The sequence below is a fragment of the Rhinoderma darwinii genome, chromosome 8, assembly GCF_050947455.1.
Source record: "Rhinoderma darwinii isolate aRhiDar2 chromosome 8, aRhiDar2.hap1, whole genome shotgun sequence".
Lineage (NCBI taxonomy): Eukaryota > Metazoa > Chordata > Amphibia > Anura > Rhinodermatidae > Rhinoderma > Rhinoderma darwinii.
This window is the reverse complement of record NC_134694.1, coordinates 97297937-97319939: the sequence shown is the minus strand read 5'-3', so window position 1 is coordinate 97319939 and position 22003 is coordinate 97297937. Positions and strand designations below refer to the sequence as shown.

At 43.9% G+C, this 22003-nt stretch overlaps 1 protein-coding gene across 1 annotated transcript in view; it reads right to left on the bottom strand.

Annotated features, from left to right (window-relative positions):
* Positions 1 to 22003, bottom strand: part of LOC142659996 (interleukin-13 receptor subunit alpha-1-like) — a 41186-nt gene that overhangs the window by 5004 nt on the left and 14179 nt on the right. The window contains exons 4-10 of the mRNA XM_075836646.1: positions 21781 to 21931; positions 16756 to 16876; positions 15822 to 15863; positions 14192 to 14376; positions 9926 to 10068; positions 7383 to 7521; positions 1522 to 1616 (exon numbers count right to left, since the gene is read on the bottom strand). Coding sequence (XP_075692761.1) covers positions 1522 to 1616; positions 7383 to 7521; positions 9926 to 10068; positions 14192 to 14376; positions 15822 to 15863; positions 16756 to 16876; positions 21781 to 21931 — 876 coding nt within the window. The remainder of the gene's footprint in view (positions 1 to 1521; positions 1617 to 7382; positions 7522 to 9925; positions 10069 to 14191; positions 14377 to 15821; positions 15864 to 16755; positions 16877 to 21780; positions 21932 to 22003) is intronic.

Below are 22003 nucleotides of genomic sequence, written 5' to 3'. Positions count from 1 at the left end.
TAAAGTATGCCAAACAAGTATATCTAAAAAAGTAAAAACACTTTTTTTTTTAGAAAAATAAATTGCAAGGTTGCACCAAACACAGATACACTGTTTTATGTAAAAAAAGAAGAAAAAAAAAGCTTTCAAAGATACGTAGCCTTAAACATGTTTGTTTGTTTGGATTAATGAAGATATATATATTTTTTTAGTGCTCACTTGTCTCTCTGTGTCGGTTTAGGATTTCTTGCAGGCAGTCTTTATATTCTAAGTTTAGGGGAAGCTATTTGTAGGGCACTATCTACAGGGGTGGGCCATATGTGGAGCACCGTCTATAGGGGAGCTATTTGTAGAGCACTATCTACAGGGGTGGGTTACCTGTGGGGGACTATCTACATTGTCCCACATATAGCCCCCCCTGTAAACACTGCCCTACATACAGCCCCGTTTAGTGCCCCACAGGTAACCCACCCCTGTATATAGTGTCCCACATATAGCCCACCCCTGTCGATAGTGCTCCACATATAGCCCACCCCTATATATAGTGTCCCACATATAGCCCACTCCTGTAGATAGGGCCCTACATATAGCTCCCCCTGTATATAGTGCTCCACATCCCCTTATATAGACCCCCCCCTGTAGATAATGCCACTCACAGTTTTATTAGAAAAACTTTACATACTCAGCTCAGGCAATGCAGACCTGCTCCCTTCTGAGCAGGTCTGCTGGGGCTGAACGACGCAAGCGGCGTGATGATGTCATCGCGCCGCTAGAGTCTTTGAGAGGCGCTTATTGGCAGGGCAGAATGACTTGCCCCATCAAATCAGCACCTTTCAATAACAGAAGCGTTGCGATGACGCAATCGTTTTGTTGAAAGGCGCTGATTGGCAAAATAATTTTCCCCGCCTATCAGCGTCATTTTAAGGTGCTGAATGGTCGGGCATGGAACGTACCCAGTCATTCAGCGCTAATGCATGTATTTGTACCTGCATGCTATAGATGCAGGTACAATTAGTGCAAGAGGGGGTGGCGGCGGCTGGGTTCAGTGGCGGAGCCGCCCCCTCAGAGGCAGCAGCAACATATAATATTCATTTGTATCTACGTCCAAAGGACACAGATACAAGTGAATGTGGCGGTCGCTAGCAGCGGGGTCCCCTACCGTGCTAGCGACGCAACCGGGCATGAGAGGGCCCATGCTACCCGGCCCATAAATGTTTTAGAGGCTAGGCGGCGCCAGCCCTGTGGTGGCGTCGCTACCGCTATAACAGCCATAACGGCTGCTAGCAGCGCCTCCGGGCATGGAGGGGGGGGGCCGTGTCGGCAGGTGGCCCGGGCCCCCTCATGCCGTGGGCCCAGTAGCAGCCACTACAGCGGTAGTTACGCCCCAGGAGCCTTTATTTTCGGACTTATTTTAACTTAGAAAATCATCACAATGTGTAATTTCAAAAGTGGTGCCAAAACTTTTGCATAAGATTATAATTTACCTACAAAAAATTATCCACTCTTGCTAGATCAGCTCAAAAAAGAAAGATAGAGGCTTACCTTTTCAGGTAGACAAGCAGACTGACTGCAATGACAATTACAGCAGCTGGAATTAGGATGAGCAACAGTATAGATGCGGTTTTTTTTATCTTTCCCTGCAAAATGTTAAGTAGCCAGGTGAGAAATCTATTAACTACAAGTACTCTTGACTATGAATGTATTGTGGAGAAGACATGAAACATATCAATGAGAGAATCATCCATCATGTCTTCCTTCTCACCTACATAAGACAGATCTAAGGAGGAAGCTATGGGAAAGGCGTGAGACTCATCCAATGCAAGCGGCTTCAAGGACGAGTATCGATTCAGATGTAAGCAGACTCGTCCTTTTAACAGTTTGCATGGACAAGCCCCGAGACTGTCCCACTCCTTACTCGGACCCACAGTTCTGTAGCTGCTTTTACTAAAATGTAAATTACAAAGTGAGTGCACCTCACGCGTTCAAACTTTTGGCTTGACATATATGCAGAACTATTTTAACTTTGCTGTGATTGTGGAAGCCATGTGCAGGTTCACACAGCCCATAGGGCTAGAAGTTAAATGGGTTGTCTCTATGTTATGTACATCTTTTAACTCAACCATTTACGTGTAACAGATAACAAAATATTAATTGAGCAACAATATAAAGATACCTTTTCTCTATGGAAGACGTGTAATCTACTGATCTTTTCATTAATAATGTATAGCTACAAACAGGCACACTGGAACCATAGCATAGGAATAGGTCGCCATTGCTTCTGTCATGTCCCAAGAGAATGGAGGTCAGTGCTGGAGTCTCCTTTTTAACCTATTGTACAGGCATATATGAACATGACTAACATGGATGGTTGGCACTGAACTGGACCCAGATGTGCCATGCACCATTGGACAACGCTATTGAGCCAGAATATTTGCTGACTAGCAATTAAACTACCTGATGAAGGTTGTGAAACGTGCGTGGGGGGTTTCTCACATTGCCACCATGTCTGTTAGGGTATGTTCACACGGCAGCGTCCGTAACGGCCGAAATTACGGGGCTGTTTCCAAGAGAAAACAGCCCCGTCATTTCAGCCGTAACGGCATGGGGAGGCGCTTGAACGCCGCGCCCATTACGGACGTAACTGGAGCTGGTTTTCCATGGAGTCCATGGAAAACGGCTCCATTTACGTCTGAAGAAGTGACATGACACTTCTTTGGCGCGGGCGTCTATTTACGCACCGTCTTTTGACAGCGACGCGTAAATATACGCCTTGTGTGAACAGACAAACGTCAGCCCATTGCTTTCAATGGGCAGATGTTTGTCAACGCTTTCAAGCCCTATTTTCGGACGTAATTCCAGGCATAAAACGTCCGAATTACGTCCGTAAATAGGCCGTGTGAACATACCCTTACAGGTATTTGACTTATGTGAACAACATAGTCATCTTTTTTGGCCTATTTACATAGGGCTTGATCCTAGACATAGAGCCTAGCTTCGATGGGCTATTATTAGTATTAGCAATTGATATATTGCTGCCGGACCGGTTGCTATAGTGGATCTTATCCCAGGATGTTTTTATTTTACTTTTTGGGGGGTATATTAGTTTGTATGCTTTGTACGTATTAATAAAGAAACTTTTTTCTAAACAAATTGATTTTGTCCCATGTATGCACTTTATTGCGAACATGGACAGTAAAGGTTCATTATGATGATCATAGAAGCCTCATGGTGATAAAATAATAGCTAAACTCTAGGATGATAATAAAGGGATCATAGACATCAGCTGGCATGAAGGGTGGTAAATTCGATGCATTGAAACACATCTTTGTGTTCTTCTAATACGTTCTTTCTTCATTAGAATGATGCAAAATAGTCCTCCTCCAGAAGGAACAAAACTGTCTCTTTAGTGCCTTTAGCTACTATTCTAACGCCATGAGTGCCATCTATAGGAGACTACCCTATAGAGCCTATAGTCAATGTCCTATCCCTTATAGAGCCTTGTCTCGGGTTATCAGTCTAACCAGAGGCGTCCTGTATCTCTGCAAGGAGAATCAGCACCTTCCCAGAATCATTAGAATGACAAATGGAAGAAGCTTTGAGAGACTTGCACTTCTCCATCCCTGAACCTCCATAAGGCCACGTTCAAACGTGGCGGAATTGCTGTTGAATTCCACTGTGGACAGTCCGCATTGGAATACTGCAGCAGTCTTTTTTACATTTGTTTCTATACATTTTTAGGAAACTTAGTTCAGACGTTGCGGAAAATAACTGTGCGGAAATTACGCTGTGGTGCAGAAGTTCCCCTCCGCAGCGTGCACATTATATTACGGAGAAGCAGTGGAATGTCACTGCGGATTTCCGCCTTTGCAATGCAAAAACTGAAATCTGTGGCAAGTCCGCTGTGATATCTGCAACGTCTGAATTACCTGTCATTATTGCAAATGTTGGTGCAGATTTGTTGCGTAATTACCCTGAATTTGCGCCCGAATTTGCAGCGGAAAGATTCTGCCACGTCTGAATATGGCCTAAGTCTCCCTGCTTCTAGTTTTCTCTTAATGGAAACTTGTCTGATACTTTCCTCGATATTACTATGTGGTGCTGGTGTTTCTGAACCCAGCTACATCCTCACTTTGTTCATGATTTTTGTTTTAATGCAGTCAAGTTCTGGCCTTATTGATTCATGGTTGCTAGCTCACTCTCCTATTATCTCTTCACTGTCCTATTGAAGTTTACTTTCTTAGAGGGATTACAGGAGGGGGTACAGGATTAGAAAACGGTTGCGGTCTTCCAAAAACAGTGCCACACCTGTCCAGAGGTTGTGCTTGATATTGCAGATCAGCCCCATTCACTTAAAGGGAATGTGTCGCTAGAAATTATTATTTTTTTTTTTAGTTAAACAGTTAGTATATAAATGATTACACATTGTTCTCATTTTTTCACAAGTCAGGAAATATTATAAATTAGATTCCAATTTATAACATTTCCATGTACTGGTCACTAGAGGGAGCAATTCCCAAAATTGCAGCATTGGCATGTGGTAAAGCAACCTCATTGCTTTATGCTGCAAAATTGGAGAAGACACAATCGCTCTAGTGTCCTCACACAATTCCCCTTCCTTTATCCTGGGTAGTGCCAGGAGAAAGGAGGGGGTTGAATGTTCAAACCTCCTACACTGTGTGCCGCCATTTTTTGAGCTAATGCACAGTGTAGGAGGATTAGATACAGTGGTAATCAGACAGTATAACACGAACATAATACACACATCACATACACAAACATAACTTACCTGGTCCTGCCGCTGCCGCCGCCGCTGCCGCCGCCGCTGCCTCCGCTCCTAGTCCTTGCGTCTGAACATATGGTCGAAAGCTGTGACCGGAAGTAGTCATCTTACTATCCGGCCGCGGCTTCCGGTCCACATGAAAATGGCGCCAGATGTCGCTCTGCCGAAGACCTTCCTTTTGGTCTGTGTGGGAGCGGCACATGCGCCGTTCCCACACAGACGGCGTACGCTATAGTGAATGGAACGGCTCCCATTCGCATTCTCTATGGGGATGTATGTGCCGTATTCATGCAGAGATGAAAAAAAAATGGCAGCCCCCATAGAGAATTAAAAGAAAGAAAAAAAAAAAAAAGTACAACACAAAAACACATAAATAAATTGTATTTTAATGACATACTAAAAGCAATAACATAAAAAAAATAATTTTTCGTGACACCTTCCCTTTAAAAAAATCTGAGCGTCAACACCATAATTAACCTATGAACAGGTGTGGCGCTGTTTCTGAAAGAAAGTAGCCATGTTTTATCGAACCTGTACAACCCCTTTAACTCCTGACTTGCCGGACCACATTCGTGACACTTTCTGGTACTGCTATGTCATAGTCTCAGCTTGTTTTAACCTTGCATGTCTATTTGTTGGAGACCACGCTGCAGACCTGCATTTTATCAATATTGCATGCAGAGGGAGCCTACTGTGTTTGGTGCAACTTTCTAATTTCTTTTTATTAAAAATGATTTTTACTTTTTGGAGATACAGCTGCATTGTATCCTGAATACAGAGTAGCTGTATCTTGCGCTGAATCCTGTATCCGTCAGGTTAGCGGCACTAAGGCTGGGTTCACACACCCTATTTACGGACGTAATTCAGGCGTTTTAACCTCGAATTACGTCCGAAAATACGGCTCCAAAGCGCCGGCAAACATTTACCCATTCATTTGAATGGGCTTTACGATGTTCTGTGCCGACGGTCAATTTTTTAAAAAGACGACCGCGTCAAAGAAGCGCCTGGCACTTCTTGGGACGTAATTGGAGCAGTTTTCTATTGGCACCATAGAAAAACAGCTCCAATTACGTCCGTAATGGACGTAGCGAAAAACGCATGGACATGCCATTACGTCTGAAATTCCGGAGCGGTTTTCTCCTGAAAACAGCTCCGTAATTTCAGACGTAATGGTCGTTATCGTGTGCACATACCCTAAGGGTATGTGCACACGATAACTGGCTTTTACGTCTGAAATGACAGACTGTTTTCAGGAGAAAACAGCTCCGTCGTTTCAGACGTAAATGCTCCTCCTCGCATTTTGCGAGGCGTCATTGACGCCCATAATCTTGAGCTGTTCGTCATTGAATTCAATGAAAAATGGCTCAAATTATGTTTCAAAGAAGTGCCCTGCACTTCTTTGACGAGGCAGTCATTTTACGTGTCGTCGTTTGACAGCTGTCAAACGACGACGCGTAAATGACAGGTCGTCGGCACAGTACGTCGGCAAACCCATTCAAATGAATGGGCAGATGTTTGCCGACGTATTGGAGCCGTATTTTAAGACGTAAAACGAGGCATAATACGCCTCGCTTACGTCTGAAAATAGGTCGTGTGAACCCAGCCTTACTGGTTCAGTGTCAGCGGGTTCTGCGTGTCTCTCAGGATCGAGCGGTTATCAATCATATCTTATCATTTAGATGTCATCGTTAACAGGTGGATCAGACACGCATGACCAAATGTCACTGAACCAGTCAGTCCCGCTGACCTGACGGATACTCTGTATACAGGATACAAAGCAGCTGTATCTCAAAAAGTAAACATTTTGTAATAAAAACTAATTAGAAAGTTGCACCAAACACACTGATACACATTTTTATTTAAAAACAAACAAACAAACTGAAAACAAAACTGTTTCAAAGGTGTACATAGGTTTACCTTAAAGGGTTGTCCTAGAATAGAAAAACATGGCTGCTTTCTTCCAAAAATAGCCCACATCTGTTGCGTTTAGTATTGTATCTTAGCCCCATTGAGCTGCAATATCACACCCAACCCAAGGACACGGTTGGCAGTGTTTTTGGAAGAAAACAGACATGTTTTTCTAATCCTGGACAACACCTTGAGGGTATGTTCACACGGCCTATTTACGGACGTAAATCGGGCGTTTTTGCCCCGAATTACGCCCGAAAATAGCGCCTCAATAGCGCTGACAAACATCTGCCGATTGAAAGCAATGGGCAGACGTTTGTCTGTTCACACGAGCCGTATATTTACGCGCCGCTGTCAAATGACGGCGCGTAAATAGACGCCCGCGTCAAAGAAGTGACCTGTCACTTCTTTGGCCGTAATTAGAGCCGTTATTCATTGACTCCAATGAATAGCAGCGCTAATTACGCCCGTAATTGACGCGGCGTTCAAGCGCCTGCACATGCCGGTACGGCTGAAATTACGGGGATGTTTTCAGTCTGAAACATCCCCGTAATTTCAGCCGTAACGGACGCCCTCGTGTGAACATACCCTTAAGGGGAACTTTGTTGCACAGGAAATATGGCAATTGCTTCTGAGATGTTTGACAGGTTGAGTTACAGGGAATTAAAACTGGACGCTCCATGAAAGCTTTATATGTACTTAGATTGTACTTTACCTGGAACTATCCATTCCTCACTCCAGTCACTCCAATATAAACTATCAGCTATAAACTCTGAAAACTTAACCCGTACTTTGACTCTCCACGTGTCATCATCGAGAGGAACGTTTATTTTCATACTGGAGTCAAGCTTTACCTAAAAACAACAGGATTTTAAAAAAAAATGTCACACTTTTGACATGTACAAATAAAACCTAAATTGCTAAATATAAAAATCATACTGTTGGGAGCCATGTCCACCTTCACGCAACATTGTGACAAACAGGAAATATATATTTTTAAAAAAGCAGTATAACATACATTTGCACCTAAAATTCACAAATAAGCAGAGGTTTTACACACAAAATCAATGTAAAAATAATAGACCAAGGTGTGAAAAGTTCTTATATACCACAAAGGTCTATATCAACAACAGCTTGTGCTCTCAAAAATATTGAAACAAAGGCCATGTCATATTTAGCCATCATCCACAAATGTGTTAGAAGTATAACAATACAAAAGGAATTCATATATACTACACGTCTGCATTCTCAGGTGCAAGTGTTAAAGAAAGGACAAAACCACAGGAATGTATCAGCCAATTTTTGTATGCAAATTAAATTGGAGATTAAATAGGTATATATTTTTCTATTCCCCTATACAAACTCTACGGCTGTGTTCACACATCAGACACATTGCATTTTTTGCCTCCGTTTTTAAAAGAATTGCAGCAAGTCCGCTCCATTTTGCCACAGTAGACGTATGAACACAACCTTAAAAATTATTTTTACTTTTTTAGATACAGCTGCTCTGTATTCTCTATACAGAGCAGCTGTATCTAGCGCTATTCACTTAATCAGTCAGTCCCGCAGACCTGACTGGTTCAGTGACAACGGGTTCTGTGTGTCTCGGACATGCAGGATCCACCTGTTATCTATCACATCTAAGTTATGAACTTAGATATGATAATTTACAGGTGGATCCTGTGTGTCAGACACACATAGGATTCGCTGTCCCTGAACCAGTGAGGTCTGCGGGACTGACGGATTCAGTGAATAGCGCTAGATACAGCTGCTCTGTATTGAGAACACGGAGCAGCTGTATTTAAAAAAGTAAACATACTTTTTATTAAAAATTATTTTAAAGTTACACCAAACACACGGATACATCTTTTTATTAAAAATAAAAATTTGCCTTGCAAAAGTGTACATAGCCCTTAACGAATACAGTTTTTTTTTGTTTTTTTTTTAGTGGAACTAGGTGGAAATTAGTTTTTGGCGACCGTCAGTGGATGAAAATTTATTTTCTGACTGACAAATGTTTTCCATCCATTAGAAATTTATTAGACATTCCGCTCTAGTGATAATCGTTATTGGTTTGATAGTAGCATGTAACGGGTATCACTAGAGAAGCGGTTAGCGGATTTTATGCTAAAAATAGAGTACGGCAGGTTAGGGACAGTGTACAATGTATACATTTTATTGAAGTTTGTGTGTGGTGCACATATCACGTCCCATATATGACAATCAGAGTGCAAGTATGCTCTGATTGATAAGGTGGGGGGGGGGAAACATGAACAAAAGTTCATGTTACCCCTCCCCATGGGGTCATCTACTGCCATATAGGAACTGGAGGAGGATCACAGCTTTTCCTCTTCTCCCTGCAAGCTGCCAGCACAACCGCCGCTGGATCTCCTCTTCCACACGGGCTGAAGTGAAAGCAGCAAATATATGCAGCTTGCACTTCAACCTGCTCTAACTCAGGCTAGATCGCAGCTATAGAGCCAGGCATCTTAGCTTTAAAACAAGACTTAGATCGCAGGTCTAGATGCAATCTAGCCTTAGTGAAAGCTCTTAGTAGCAAAGAGGTCCTATCAGATACATCCTTGGCTACTGAAGTGCCTTCCTGCCGGGATGTTTAAGATATGTCCTTGGCAGGGAAATGGTTACAGCTCCAGCCTGTGTGCTTAGGTCTCCTCCTTCTTACCTCTCTTACACTGTAATGGTTGTGTAAGCCATGATTTCTGCACAGCTCAGCGATTTATAACTTGCTCTGTAGCAAGAGGCAGAGGGCCAAGGAAAGGGAGTAATGCATGCAAAATCAGACTACACATAGGATTTGCTTGTACCCTGTAATCATGGAGCAGGATTACATCGACTAGCCGCTCCGGAGTGGCTAATGAGATGTAAATGCCAAAAGTCCTGCCTATATGTGAATAATAAAACCTGCAATACTGGAATAAATGGTAAAAACTTTTGGTGGGATACTTAACTTAAAAGGGCCTAATGAGGGTAGAAATATACCAAAAACATTGTCCACTCAAGGCCAAGTTACTGCCAATTGTAAACTTTAATAAAAGTTGGGCAGCATTGAACTCAGAGGGTAGCTATGGGAATTGTTGGTGATTGGTCCACAAATCTCTAACGTCATGAACACGTATTGGGCTTGCCGTAGTTTGAAGAAAAGTTAATATTCTTTACACCGTTTACAATGCGATGCAATCCTTTTAATTGGAAGTCATATTTTAATCACCTAAACTACACATAGCAATAACATGTTACCTTGTATGTCTCATTCCATCTGTCAGAGAACACGAAAACCTCAAACATCAGGCCGTAGTAAAAAGGTGACACAGTCCAGTTTACATACATATTGTTATTTATTGTCCAATACAAACTAGCTATCTTTGGACTTCTGAGCTTTCCTGTAATGGATAAAGTTAGCATTAAAATGACCAACTTATGCCATTCTTCACAGACATCACAAATCGATGATTTTATATATAATAGTGTTGGGTTTATGGATCTACATTACATCTCCATCGTTATCCATTGATATCTGTGGTTTGTTGTAATTGTATTGTAGTCCTCTAAGGTCCATTTCACATAGCATTTTTTCCCTACGTTTAGCGTGTACATCAGGAAGACTGCAGGCGTACATGCTAAACGTGTCCGTAGGGCTTCATTAGCCAGATGGAGGCCATATTGTGTATAGGTCAGTATACCTTTTTTTTGGTATGAGGTAGCGTAGTACGCTATACTGCTCCATCCAATGGAAACCCGCATTCATTATTTTTTTAACAAGGGAGCCTATGGGTGACGTATACCACTGTATGGCATACGTCAAAGGCATATGTTTAACATATATGTTAGGAGCTTTTCAGGATGTATATGTTAAATAGAAACCTTTACAGCCTATAGATGACGGATGCCTGTGGTGGACACCGATCAATAGCATCAGTCACTTATAGGTTGTAAAGGGAAGTGTTTTATGTATTTATATCTATATACGTGTTTGTGTGTGTGTGTGTGTGTGTGTGTGTATATATATATATATATATTATACACACACACACACACACAAAACCACCCTTCTCAATGAATTAGAATATCATCAAAAAGTTAATTTATTTCAGTAATTCAATCCAAAAAGTGACTCACACTATATAGATTCATTACACACAGAGTGATCTATTTCCATCATTTTTTTCTTTTAATTTTGATGTTTATGGTAAGTTAATGGAAACCCCAAACTTTTGTGTATCAGAAAATGAGAATATTATATAACCCCAATTTAAAAAAATATTTTTAAAACTGAAATGTTGGCCTACTGAAAACTATGTACAGCATATGCCCTCAATACTTGGTCGGGGCTCCTTTTGCATGAATTACTGCATCAATGCGACGTGGCATGGAGGCGATCAGCCTGTGGCACTGCTGAGGTGTTATGGAAGCCCAAATTGCTTTGGTAGCGGCCTTCAGCTCATCTGCATTGTTGGGTCTGGGGTCTCATCTTCCTCTTGACAATACCCCATAGATTCTCTATGGGGTTTAGGTCAGGCAAGTTTGTTGGCCAATCAAGCGCAGTGATACCTTGGTTATTAAACCAGGTATTGGTACTTTTGGCAGTGTGAGCAGGTGCCAAGTTCTGCTGGAAAATGAAATCAGCATCTCCATAAAGCTTGTCAGCAGAGGGAAGCATGAGGTTCTCTTAAATTTCCTGCTAGATGGCTGCGTTGACTCTGGACTTGATATAACACAGTGACCAACACCAGCAGATGACATGGCTCCCAAACCATCACTGACTGTGGAAACTTCACACTGGACCGCAAGCAACTTGGATTCAGTGCCTCTCCACTCTTCCTCCAGACTCCGGGACCTTGATTTCCAAATGAAATGCAAAATTTACTTTCATCTGAAAACAGGTGTTTTGACCACTGAGCAACAGACCAGTCCTTTTTCTCCTTAGCCCAGGTATGACGCTTCTGATGTTGTCTCAAGGAATGCCACAGTTGTAACCCATGTCATGGATACGTCTGTGTGTTGTGGCTCTTGAAACAATGACTCCAGCCGCTGTGCACTCCTTGTGAATTTTCCTCAGATTCTTGAATGGCCTTTTCTCGACAATCCTTTCAAGGCTGCGGTAGTTATCCCTGTTGCACATTTTTCTACCACACTTTTTCCTTCCGCTCAACTTTGCATTAATATGCTTGGATACAGCGCTCTGTGAACAGCCAGCTTCCTTAGTAATGTCCTTTTGTGGCTTACCCTCGTTGTGGAGGGTGTTAATGACTGTCTTCTGGACAACTATCAAGTCAGCAGTCTTCCCCATGATTGTGTAGCCTAATGAACCCGACAGTTGGACCATTTAAAGGTTTAGGAAACCTTTGCAGGTGTTTTGTGGGGATTCGCTGATTAGAGTGTGACACCAGGACTCTGCAATCTTGAACTTTTACCCAATATTCTAATTTTCTGAGAGACTAAATTTGGGGTTTTCATTAACGGTTAGCCATAATCACAACATTAAAAGAAAAAAAGTCTGGAAACAGATCACTCTGTGTGTAATGAAATATATATATATATATATTCCTATCAGACAAAGGTGTGTATTCACACATATGTCGATTGGAAAATGCCCAAGGTAATGAGATAAAAGTTGGCTCCAGTTGGCTGCATTGTCTTGTTTACAATCTGGGAGGAGCACAAGATTTCCTTTAATCCTCATCTCCTAGCCTTCAGGGGAACAGCTATAAGCAGTAGACACATCCCATGATGCATTCCCACATCACAAGAGGTTCTCACGGTCTGGCACAGTGATGTCATACAGGAGTGCACTTCCCAGACCTACACTTCACCCTCGACCTGAGATGATCTGCACATCAGCCCCCATCAGAAGAAAAGCTGGATTCCACCAAAGCAGGCCTGCTGAACTCACTCTACAGGCCGTGGACAAGACCAGCAGTCTAAATATCATTACTCCCTCTCCAGCAATAGCTTAACCCCTGCAGCTCCTTCTCACTGCATTTAACCCTATACTATCCCTCACAACCTATAACCCAAGCCCTCAGCCAACATCCATATCCTACAAACCTTATTTCTATTCCAACCACCTTTGCCATCTCTTTTCCTACAGACGTTACTTTATTAACCGCTTAGTTACAGGGACAGTTAGAGCCAGGTGGGGGAGGGCCACAGAAGTAAGCGTGAGTATATTGTATGTTATACGAGTATGTAGGTACGTGGGTGGGTACCCTAAGGCCTCGTGCCAACTTCAGTCTTTTTCTTCAGGGTGCTAGCCATTTTTCTGACGGCTAGCACCCTGACCCATTAATTTCAATGGGGCCATGCACACTTCAGTTCCGTGTGCCGTCCGTGTGTGACGGAGCCGTTGCCTAGCAACGGCCGGGCGGGCAGAAGTATATTACAGATATATTACACTAATCGGCAGCCACTTGTCTCTATCAATCACTGATAGAGAGAAGAGGCTGCTGATAAAAATAAAATAAAAAGCAGTTCATACGTACCCCGGTCGTTGTCTTGGTGAGGAGTCCCTCTTCTTCCCCCAGTCCGACCTTCTTGTATGATGCGACAGCCTGTGATTGGCTGCAGAGGCGGTCACGTGGGATGTAGCGTCATCCCTGGAGGCCGGCCTTCTGACGTCATCCAGACTTGTGTGACCGCCACTACAGCCTGTGATTGGCTGCAGCGGTGACATGGGATGAAACATCATCCCAGGAGGCCAAACAGGAGGAAAATGCAGGGAGTTCTGGGTAAGTATGAACTGATTTTTTTATTTTTTATTTCATTAAAATTGTATTTTGCAAGCGCCGAGCATGGTCATTCTTCAGCGCTAGTCACTGTCCAGGGTGTTGAAAGAGTTACCGCCGATCAGTGCAGCCCATTAACTGTTTCAGCACTCTGTACAGTGACTAGCGCTGAACAACCCTGCTCTTTCAGCACCCTGGACATTACCATGCCCCGCCCTCGGAAACACGGAGTGCACACGGAAATCACACGTCCGCTAAAAAGGGCACACGGATCCGTCAAACACGGCCGTGAAAACGGTGATGGAAGTGTGCACGATGCCTAATGAAAAGGAGGTAGTAATAGTGGGGGACACTAGCCGAGTGAACCTCATTAACCCGTTAGTGACTGCCCGTTAGTGTTTTTATGGCGGCCACTAACGGGCTTTATTCTGATTCAGCGCTGTAAAAAGGCTATTGCATCGGAATAAATAAATAGAGCAGGGTGCCGTTAAATCTCCCTGTTCTCGGCTACCAGATGTGGCTGAGAGCAGGGAGCAGCTGCACTATTTTGTCTGGCAAAAATGCAACCTGTAACGGAGGCTATAGATCCAGTTCTGCTTACCAAATCTTACATTACTATAGAACCATATAGTGACCTAAGTTTGGTTCAATAGAATTGTAGGAGGTCTGGGTATGATAAGGCAAGGTCTGAGGGATAATCCTGGGGAGCTTCATGTACACTGATCTCATAACTGATCTGCTGACCACAAACAATGTGCCATCTACATGGACTAGCACTTACCTATATCATTGGCTGCTGTATAGTACAAGAAAGGTTTTACACTGCTTGAATCATCTGTTACCACAAACATTAATTCCTTAGCATTGGCAATGTTGTACTCATATTTGAATTTGCATCCTAAACGCAGTCCATAAATAGGAAAATAATCCTGACATTCTGTTCCAGTGCGTAATAAATCTTGAAGCCTGAAATACAATAACTCTTTCAAATACAATATATATTTACAAATGAAGCCAGCTAATATTCCACTTTCCCACTTGGATGAAATGGCCCATATGACCGAAAGTGCATATGAATACCCTTGAGAAAGGAAGGTCATCAGCTGTAGGACATAACTGGCATTGCTTAGACTGTACGTGAATGTGGCTTTGATATCGACTCAACGTGTTCATCAATTACATTCTCAGTTTATTAGGCTATGTAAACCTTTGAATGGCATTATTAATTTTTTCTCTTTAATTAAAAGGTCATTGCGATTAGTGCAACATTATGTAATATACATAATGGACTTTGCGTGACCTGACAAGAGAAGCAGGGTTAGGGAAAGAACGACTGCTTGGGCAACATTTCTGACTCAAGACTTTTTTAATGTTATTATTCAAGCCCTCTAGATTACACAATTTAAGTTATTTGCTGTAATACTGCATTATATGGGCAAGATAAAGAACCGAACTGGAAGTAAATGTTACATATTTGACTATTCTTTAATAAAGGGCTCGTCCGGGATTAGAAAAAAGGATCCGATTTCCCAGAAACTGAGCCACACCTGTCCATGGACCGTCCAGTATTGTCTCGTCTTTGCCTATACAACTACTGTCACACTAATATAATGAAACTTCTTTGCACAAAATAAAACTTTTAGGCTACGTTCACATGGGTTGGAGTTGCCTTCGGCAAATTTCACCCAAGTTTACTGCAGAATCTGCCCCAGAAATCCTAGGCTTAGCTTGTATTTCTGCCACGGTTTGGTGTGTGGCAAAAGCTGGCTATACATTTGAGATAGCTGTCAGCCGAACGCTCCTTTGGCTGACAGCCATTATACCCAATCCCCCGAAACACATGCATGCTCGGCTGTGCAGGCATACTCCTCAAACAAGGAGGAGTATAAGGGTAAGGCCACACGGAGCAGCACTGACCAGGCCGCGATGCCATGGTGTTGGCACCATGTTCAGCACGGCTGTCAAATAGCCTATTAATGGCCGCGCGATGTTGCAAGTAATACGGCTCTTTAATGCCAAATCGTGCGGCCATAAAGGGTGATTAATTAATGGCCGCACGATTTTGCAGTTAAGAGGCCGTTTTACCCGTTAACAGGCTATTTGACAGCCGTACCGACGTGGTTGTTGGTACCGGCGGCGGCAGGGTCAGTGCCACTCCATGTGGCCTTACCCTAAAGCCGCTGAATACTCCTCTGGCAGCAGCTTATCTCATTACAAACAGAAACATCTGTTTGATCCCTCTCTTCCCCAACATCTGGGGAGAGTTCGGACACTGCCATACACATTAGATGGTCAGTTGGTTCAGCCGACATACATCTTATGTTTATGGCCACCTTTAGTATACTTTACTTTGCTCTGGTTGCTTACACGTCCAGGATAAGAGGATTCCACATAATAAATGGTCTACTTACTGTGCTGACTCAGGCAAAGTTCCATTGGTAGTATCTTTTTCCCTGCAATAAAAGAAATAATTAAATGGAGTCAATAAATGCAATAGACTTTTGTCCTAATAATTAATTTTTCAAATTCTTATATAAGTAATTGGTAATTAATAGTATTTTACAGTCTTTCTAAATTAGGGGGGTGTCACACATGACAGTGATGCAGAAATTTCTGCGACTGAAAATCAGTTCCATTCATCTGAGTGAAACTTGCAGAAATTCATGTACTTGCTGCAAAAACAATCACATTCAGATGAATGAAAGGAATTTTCAGTTGCAGAAATTTCTGACACAAAATATGCTGTGTGTGAATCCACCCTTAGGAATCCTTCAGGAATTTTGGAGGCAGATCCTGCAATTTTTGGCACCGTTTTTCGCCCACGGCCATTGAGCACCGCGAAAAACTTTTCTCTGATCCCATTGATTTCAATGTGAGGTCAGAGGCGGAACCGCGGCAAGAAAGGGCATTCCGCTTTTTTTTTTTTTTTTACGGCGACTGAACAAACAATCCCTCCGCCTCCCATTGAAATCAATGGGAGGCAGTTTTGGCAGTTTTTTTGTCGCCGATTCCTACGCCTAAGGCCCAATTCACACGTTGTTTTTTTACGCAGAAATCGCATCGGAATCTGTGCCAAAAAACTTCTGAAACCACCTCCCATTGAAACCGCTATTAGCCGCTCGCGGTAAAAAAAACGGCATGTTCTCTCTCTCAACTGGTTACGCCTCTGACCCCCCTTTGAAAATCAATGAGAGTCAGAGAAAGCGGGCAGTGGCCTCGGGCAAAAAACGCTGCAAAAATGGTGGCAAGAAACCACAGGCAAGTCAAAATCTGCTTTAAAACTCCAAATTTAACGTTTAACGTAACTTAATGTAACTGAAATGTCAGAATTTTCCGGATACTCACCAATAAAGCAATCTATAATGAACGTTGGGTGGAGTGTCTTCTCCGGGTAGCCAAGTGCAATTTATATACTCCTTATAGTGCCACACACAGATAAAATTTTTCACTGATGTTCTTTCGTTACCTATAATTCAATGTAAGTAATTACAGATCAGTGAAGAGAAGTTACAAGTGATATGAAATTGTGGATATTTTGCCACGTCTCTGTGCGGACTGTTTTATGCACTATTTTAATGGCAGTGGTTGGCGATCAGCTGTTATTACCGGAGGAAGCTTCAGCAATTCATACATTTCCCGTATAGCAGCCACTGCAGGGGAAATGTAGTTACCTGATCGATATAACTGATGCGTCATGTTTATCACATGTTTACATGTGTCAGTGATATCATCCAGGTCCACACTATGCAGGGTGGGCCACGAAAAACAAAAGCGGTTTCCCTTGTGCATTTTGTACAGGATGAGGTTTATGGGGCCTCATTCATCAGCACTGACTTACAATAAGACCGAGCTCAGCCTTAATTTTAACAAAGCAGTATAACCTTTTAACCTTCTGACAGTTGAGTGGCACTCTTTGCGGAGGGCAGTAGTGTTGTGCGCGAGGGTGTCCAATATGCCGTACTCGATTCAACAAAGAATTGCTATAATGGAAGCCGAGGTACGCACAGGCTCATTCACAGAAACATAGGACTCTTTTGCTGGTCAATTTCCGGACCTTCCCATTTTAGCAAAAAGCAGTATACTTGGTTTGGTGTGGAAGTGGCGTAACACGATCTGTGGACGATGCTAAAGCAAATAGACAACGAGTTCAGACGCCCATTGTTGTTGCAGACATTCAAAGAAAGGATTATGAGAAGCGCAAGGAAATGGACTCAAAAATTATCCTAGCAGGCGCACGTCACCAGTACATCACGTCGACGTGTACTGAAATCGCTTCACCTCAAACCATACAGAGTGTCAGTTGTGTAAAAGTTAAAGGTGGGGAAATAATAGAAGCGTGTGCTCTATTGCAATTGGCTACTGGATAGGATCTGCCGGAAGTCGGACTCCGCCAGTCAGGGCTAATCTTACCTTCCTCTTCAGCCGCGGCGGTAGTTCTGTCGTCTCGATGCTGTGCGCGGCGCATAGCGCTGTGACGTCATGCGCTGCGCACAGCGCTTGACGTCAGGACCTCCGTTGTGATCCGGAACCAGGAAGGTAAGTACAGTCTGTTACTATAGTAACAGGGGCCCGCGGCCCGAGTTACTATAGTAACTTTTTATTGATGTGGTGCGGGGGGCGTGGGCCCCCTGGCTTCGGGGCCCGGTCGCAATTGTGACCGCTGCGACCCCTATAGCTACGCCAGTGATAATACTACATTACTATAATAATACCGCTAGGTTTAAAATTTGAGGTATTTCTCCACGTGCTTATTTCAACAATCCAGTTTTCCAGTTTAAGTGTCGCTAAATGCAGTTCGGCGGCTCAGTTAGCAGCGTTTGGCAGACACACGTCAAGATTGGGCAGCCCCTTTTTAGATAGTGCCACAGTGCCCTCTGTGGATGCTGCCGCAGTGCCCTCTGTGGATGCTGCCGCTGTGCCCCTCTGTGGATGCTGCTGCTGTGCCTCCCAGTGGATGCTGCTGCCGCTGTGCCCCCCAGTGGATGCTGCTGCCGCTGTGCCCCCCAGTGGATGCTGCTGCCGCTGTGCCCCCCAGTGGATGATGCTGCCGCTGTGCCCCCCTGTGGATGCTGCCGCTGTGCCCCCTGTGGATGCTGCCGCTGTGCCCCCTGTGGATGCTGCCGCTGTGCCCTTCGCAGATGCTGCCACAGTGCCCTTCGCAGATGCTGCCACAGTGCCCTTCGCAGATGCTGCCACAGTGACCTTCGCAGATGCTGCCACAGTGATGTCAGGGGCTTGCCCAGAGCTGGAGTCCGGAGCAGAGCCGCTTCTAGCACCCTGCCTGGGATTCCAGCTTTGCTCCTGACATCACTGTCCATATATGGACAGAGATGTCAGGGGCAACCCCAGAGCTGGAGTCCCGGGCAGAGCGCTAGTAGGCTCTTCCTGCGACTCCAGCTGTGCTCCTGACATCACTGGGACTCCTGCTCTGGGGAAGCCCCTGACATCATTGTCGATATATGGACAGCGATGTCAGGGAATTCCACAGAGTCCCGGAGCTGAGCCGAGCCGATACTAGCGCTCTGTCCGGGACTCCGCTCTGGGGAAAACCCTGACACACTGTCCATATATGGACGGAGATGTCAGGGAATTTCAGAGTCCCGGAGCAGAGCCGATACTAGCGCTCGGCACGGGACTCCGGCTCTGGGGAAGCCCCAGACATCGCTGTTCATATGTGGACAGCGATATCAGGGAATTTCAGAGTCTCAGAGCAGAGATGATACTAGCGGCTCTGTGTCCCGCGGGCCGCATGCTTGAGACCCCTGCTTTATATACTCCTATTTCATTTTTACGTTTCCTAGGACAATCAAATCTGTGAGAAATATATAAAAAAAAGTCTTCTATATGTGTTCCAGTTCAGCCATTCCCACGTTCCTTCTCACAAACCTGACAACTAGCATCAGAAGTGTAAGGTACAGTAAGTAATAAGGTGGTATGAGGCATAGACTGGGTAGTCACGGAAGAGATGGAATGAAGCACTAGGAGAGATGGCAAAACAAATTCTTTACCGAGACCGCTGTTACTCTATTTTTTCAACTCCGTGTTTGCTGGTTATTTCCGTGAATGTTTATTTTTTTTCATAGGTGTTACTTAACACCCGGTCACCGCAACGGAAATAACACTTCTCAGTTGTTGAGAGGAACCAACTCTCTATTCAGGTTCTTGCTTGGTTCAGGCAAACAATGATGGCTGGCTCAGAACTTCCACCACAGGGCAGAGTCAAGGGCACTCCTCCGTGATACAGGGGACTTTCTCACAGATTCCAAGTCTTGAGCTAGGTCTCAACAGGCTGCTTCACTCTGTGGAGAGGCTCCTGCCCGTCACCCGCAACTTACTGGCAACACTTGGGGAAGCTCTGCCCGTCACCCACAACAACTCACTGGCAACACTCGGGGAGGCTCCTCCCGTCACCCGCCAATGCCCCTGGACCCACTTTAGATGTAGGGCTTGCTCATGGCACAAACAGCAGCTGCTCTCTCACAGCAGCTTGTCACGCAGCAAATTCCTCAGGCTTTTCTGGCACAATGAACACTGGATGGCAGAAACCGCCGTCTTTTATGTAATAGGCACAGCTCCCAGGGTAAGGATGCAGCATAGCGATGCTGGTTTCATCCTCCTGTTAGGGTAAGGCCACATGGTGCGGCCACGTTGCATTTATGTTGTGTTTTTAAACCGCAGCAAGTCATTTTTCAATAGAGGTCAATGGTGAAATTTTTGTTATGGACAGACTGCTGCTATTATTTTACAATGTGTTTTTTGGGCGGTTGACCACATCTTCATAATGTCCGACCACATGCAGTTAATGACCGCGCTGCCAAAGTTGTTGCTGAACTGCTTGCGTTTTTGCTAACAGTTCTGCAATGCCTTGTAATGAACTATATACAGGAAGCACCAAACAAACTTTAACACGATGGACAGAGTTTTCACCCAATTATTTCCTTTAAAAATGCAACAGAACTACAGCATTAGAGAGACAAAAAAACGCATGAACTTGACTTCATGCGGTTTTCAAATGCAACAAAACCGCATTAACGATGCACCGTGTGGTCTTACCCTAAGAGTGCGGGAGAGAGACCCCAATACTTAATGGAGACTTAACTTATGATTTATTTATATGGCCAGTAATAGCGCCTATTATGTGTGCACTGTACCGTTAATATTGTTTCTCGCCCCAGGAGGCGACTGCTCAAGAAGGAATGTGATGTTTTGTTTATGCATTATATTTGTTCTGGCAGGACAGGACGCGCCATAACAGTGCCAGGGTGACGCAGTGTGGCTACTTGCTGTATAAAAGGGCAGTGGTCCTGCCAATGTGTGTTCTGTGAATGGGTGAAAGTGAAGGAACCTGGAGAGAGAGTGAGCCGCTGAACCTGCATTGTGTCTGTACAAGGAGTTGTTGAGGGTGTTGGCAGGAGCCTCCCCGTGGTGTTGTGTGACCTGTTGGTGACTGGCAGGAGCCTCCCCACATGTGTCAGCATGTGAGCCAGAACTCAGATACCCCATTGCAGCCTAGTAAGCCTAAATCTGCTGGACGTCCCCTGCATCAGGGAGAAGTGCCTTTGACTCTGTCCGACAAAAGTCAGAGCAAGCCAATAATGAACCACCTGCGTAAACCAAAATTGTACTAAGAACTGTGCCTCTCCAAGTGAGAAGTGTTAAGCTTGTCTCCAATAGCTGTGCGGAGTTAACACCGGCATAAGTAAAGACTATCATACCATCTTTGCCACGACAACCCTGCACAGGGCCATAACCGCCTAGGCACACCTTATACTCTCCGCTGTTATGGCATAGAAAATATCCAACTAAAATGGTGTAGAGGTCATTTCTCCCAGCACATAAGAATTTAGACACAAACGAGCCAACCATCATTGTCTGTACATTTGTCACCTGTACCTGCCAAAAGAAATAACGTTACAGTGCAAACAATCAAATACACAATCAACATAACACTGGAGAAAATTAACTTACGCATATGTTGCATACAAATTAAAGACAGTTCAAGAATAAAAGGATACCATACAGTACTACAGAATATATACAAATGCCAAAGTCCCCTTTGAGGAATGGGGTTGTACCCCCACATTCTTACAGAAGGACCCTTGCCCATTGCTTTATCTGTTTAGTGAGTCAGAAACCTGAAGCACCGCCACATTAGCGAAGCCCAGCCGCCTGACAGTCAAAAACAAAATATCTGGTGGAAATTAACCCTGGATTCTCTGCAGGATTTCTGTTGACTGATTATTTCTGGAGCTGCAGAAAATCCTGCAGACTGACAAACACTGAAGGCAAGTTTATGTCCTGTTTACATTTATCAGTCATTTCTAGGTTTATTGTTCCTTTAACACAGTTGAGATTTCAATAAATTATTACCTGGTGCCAACTGCATATGTCTCTTCTTGAACGCTTCACTTTTTGTGCCATTGCAATTAGCCAGAATTTCCATTGAAAAGTTATCATTGAGATCAAGCTGGCGATCAATATCAAAAATATTTAGCATCAAGGATGGATTTTTTGTGGTGTCCTGTTGCAGTAGAAGAACAATGAATGAATTGATAGACAATAATTAATAAGAATTAGACACCCATGTTTTACC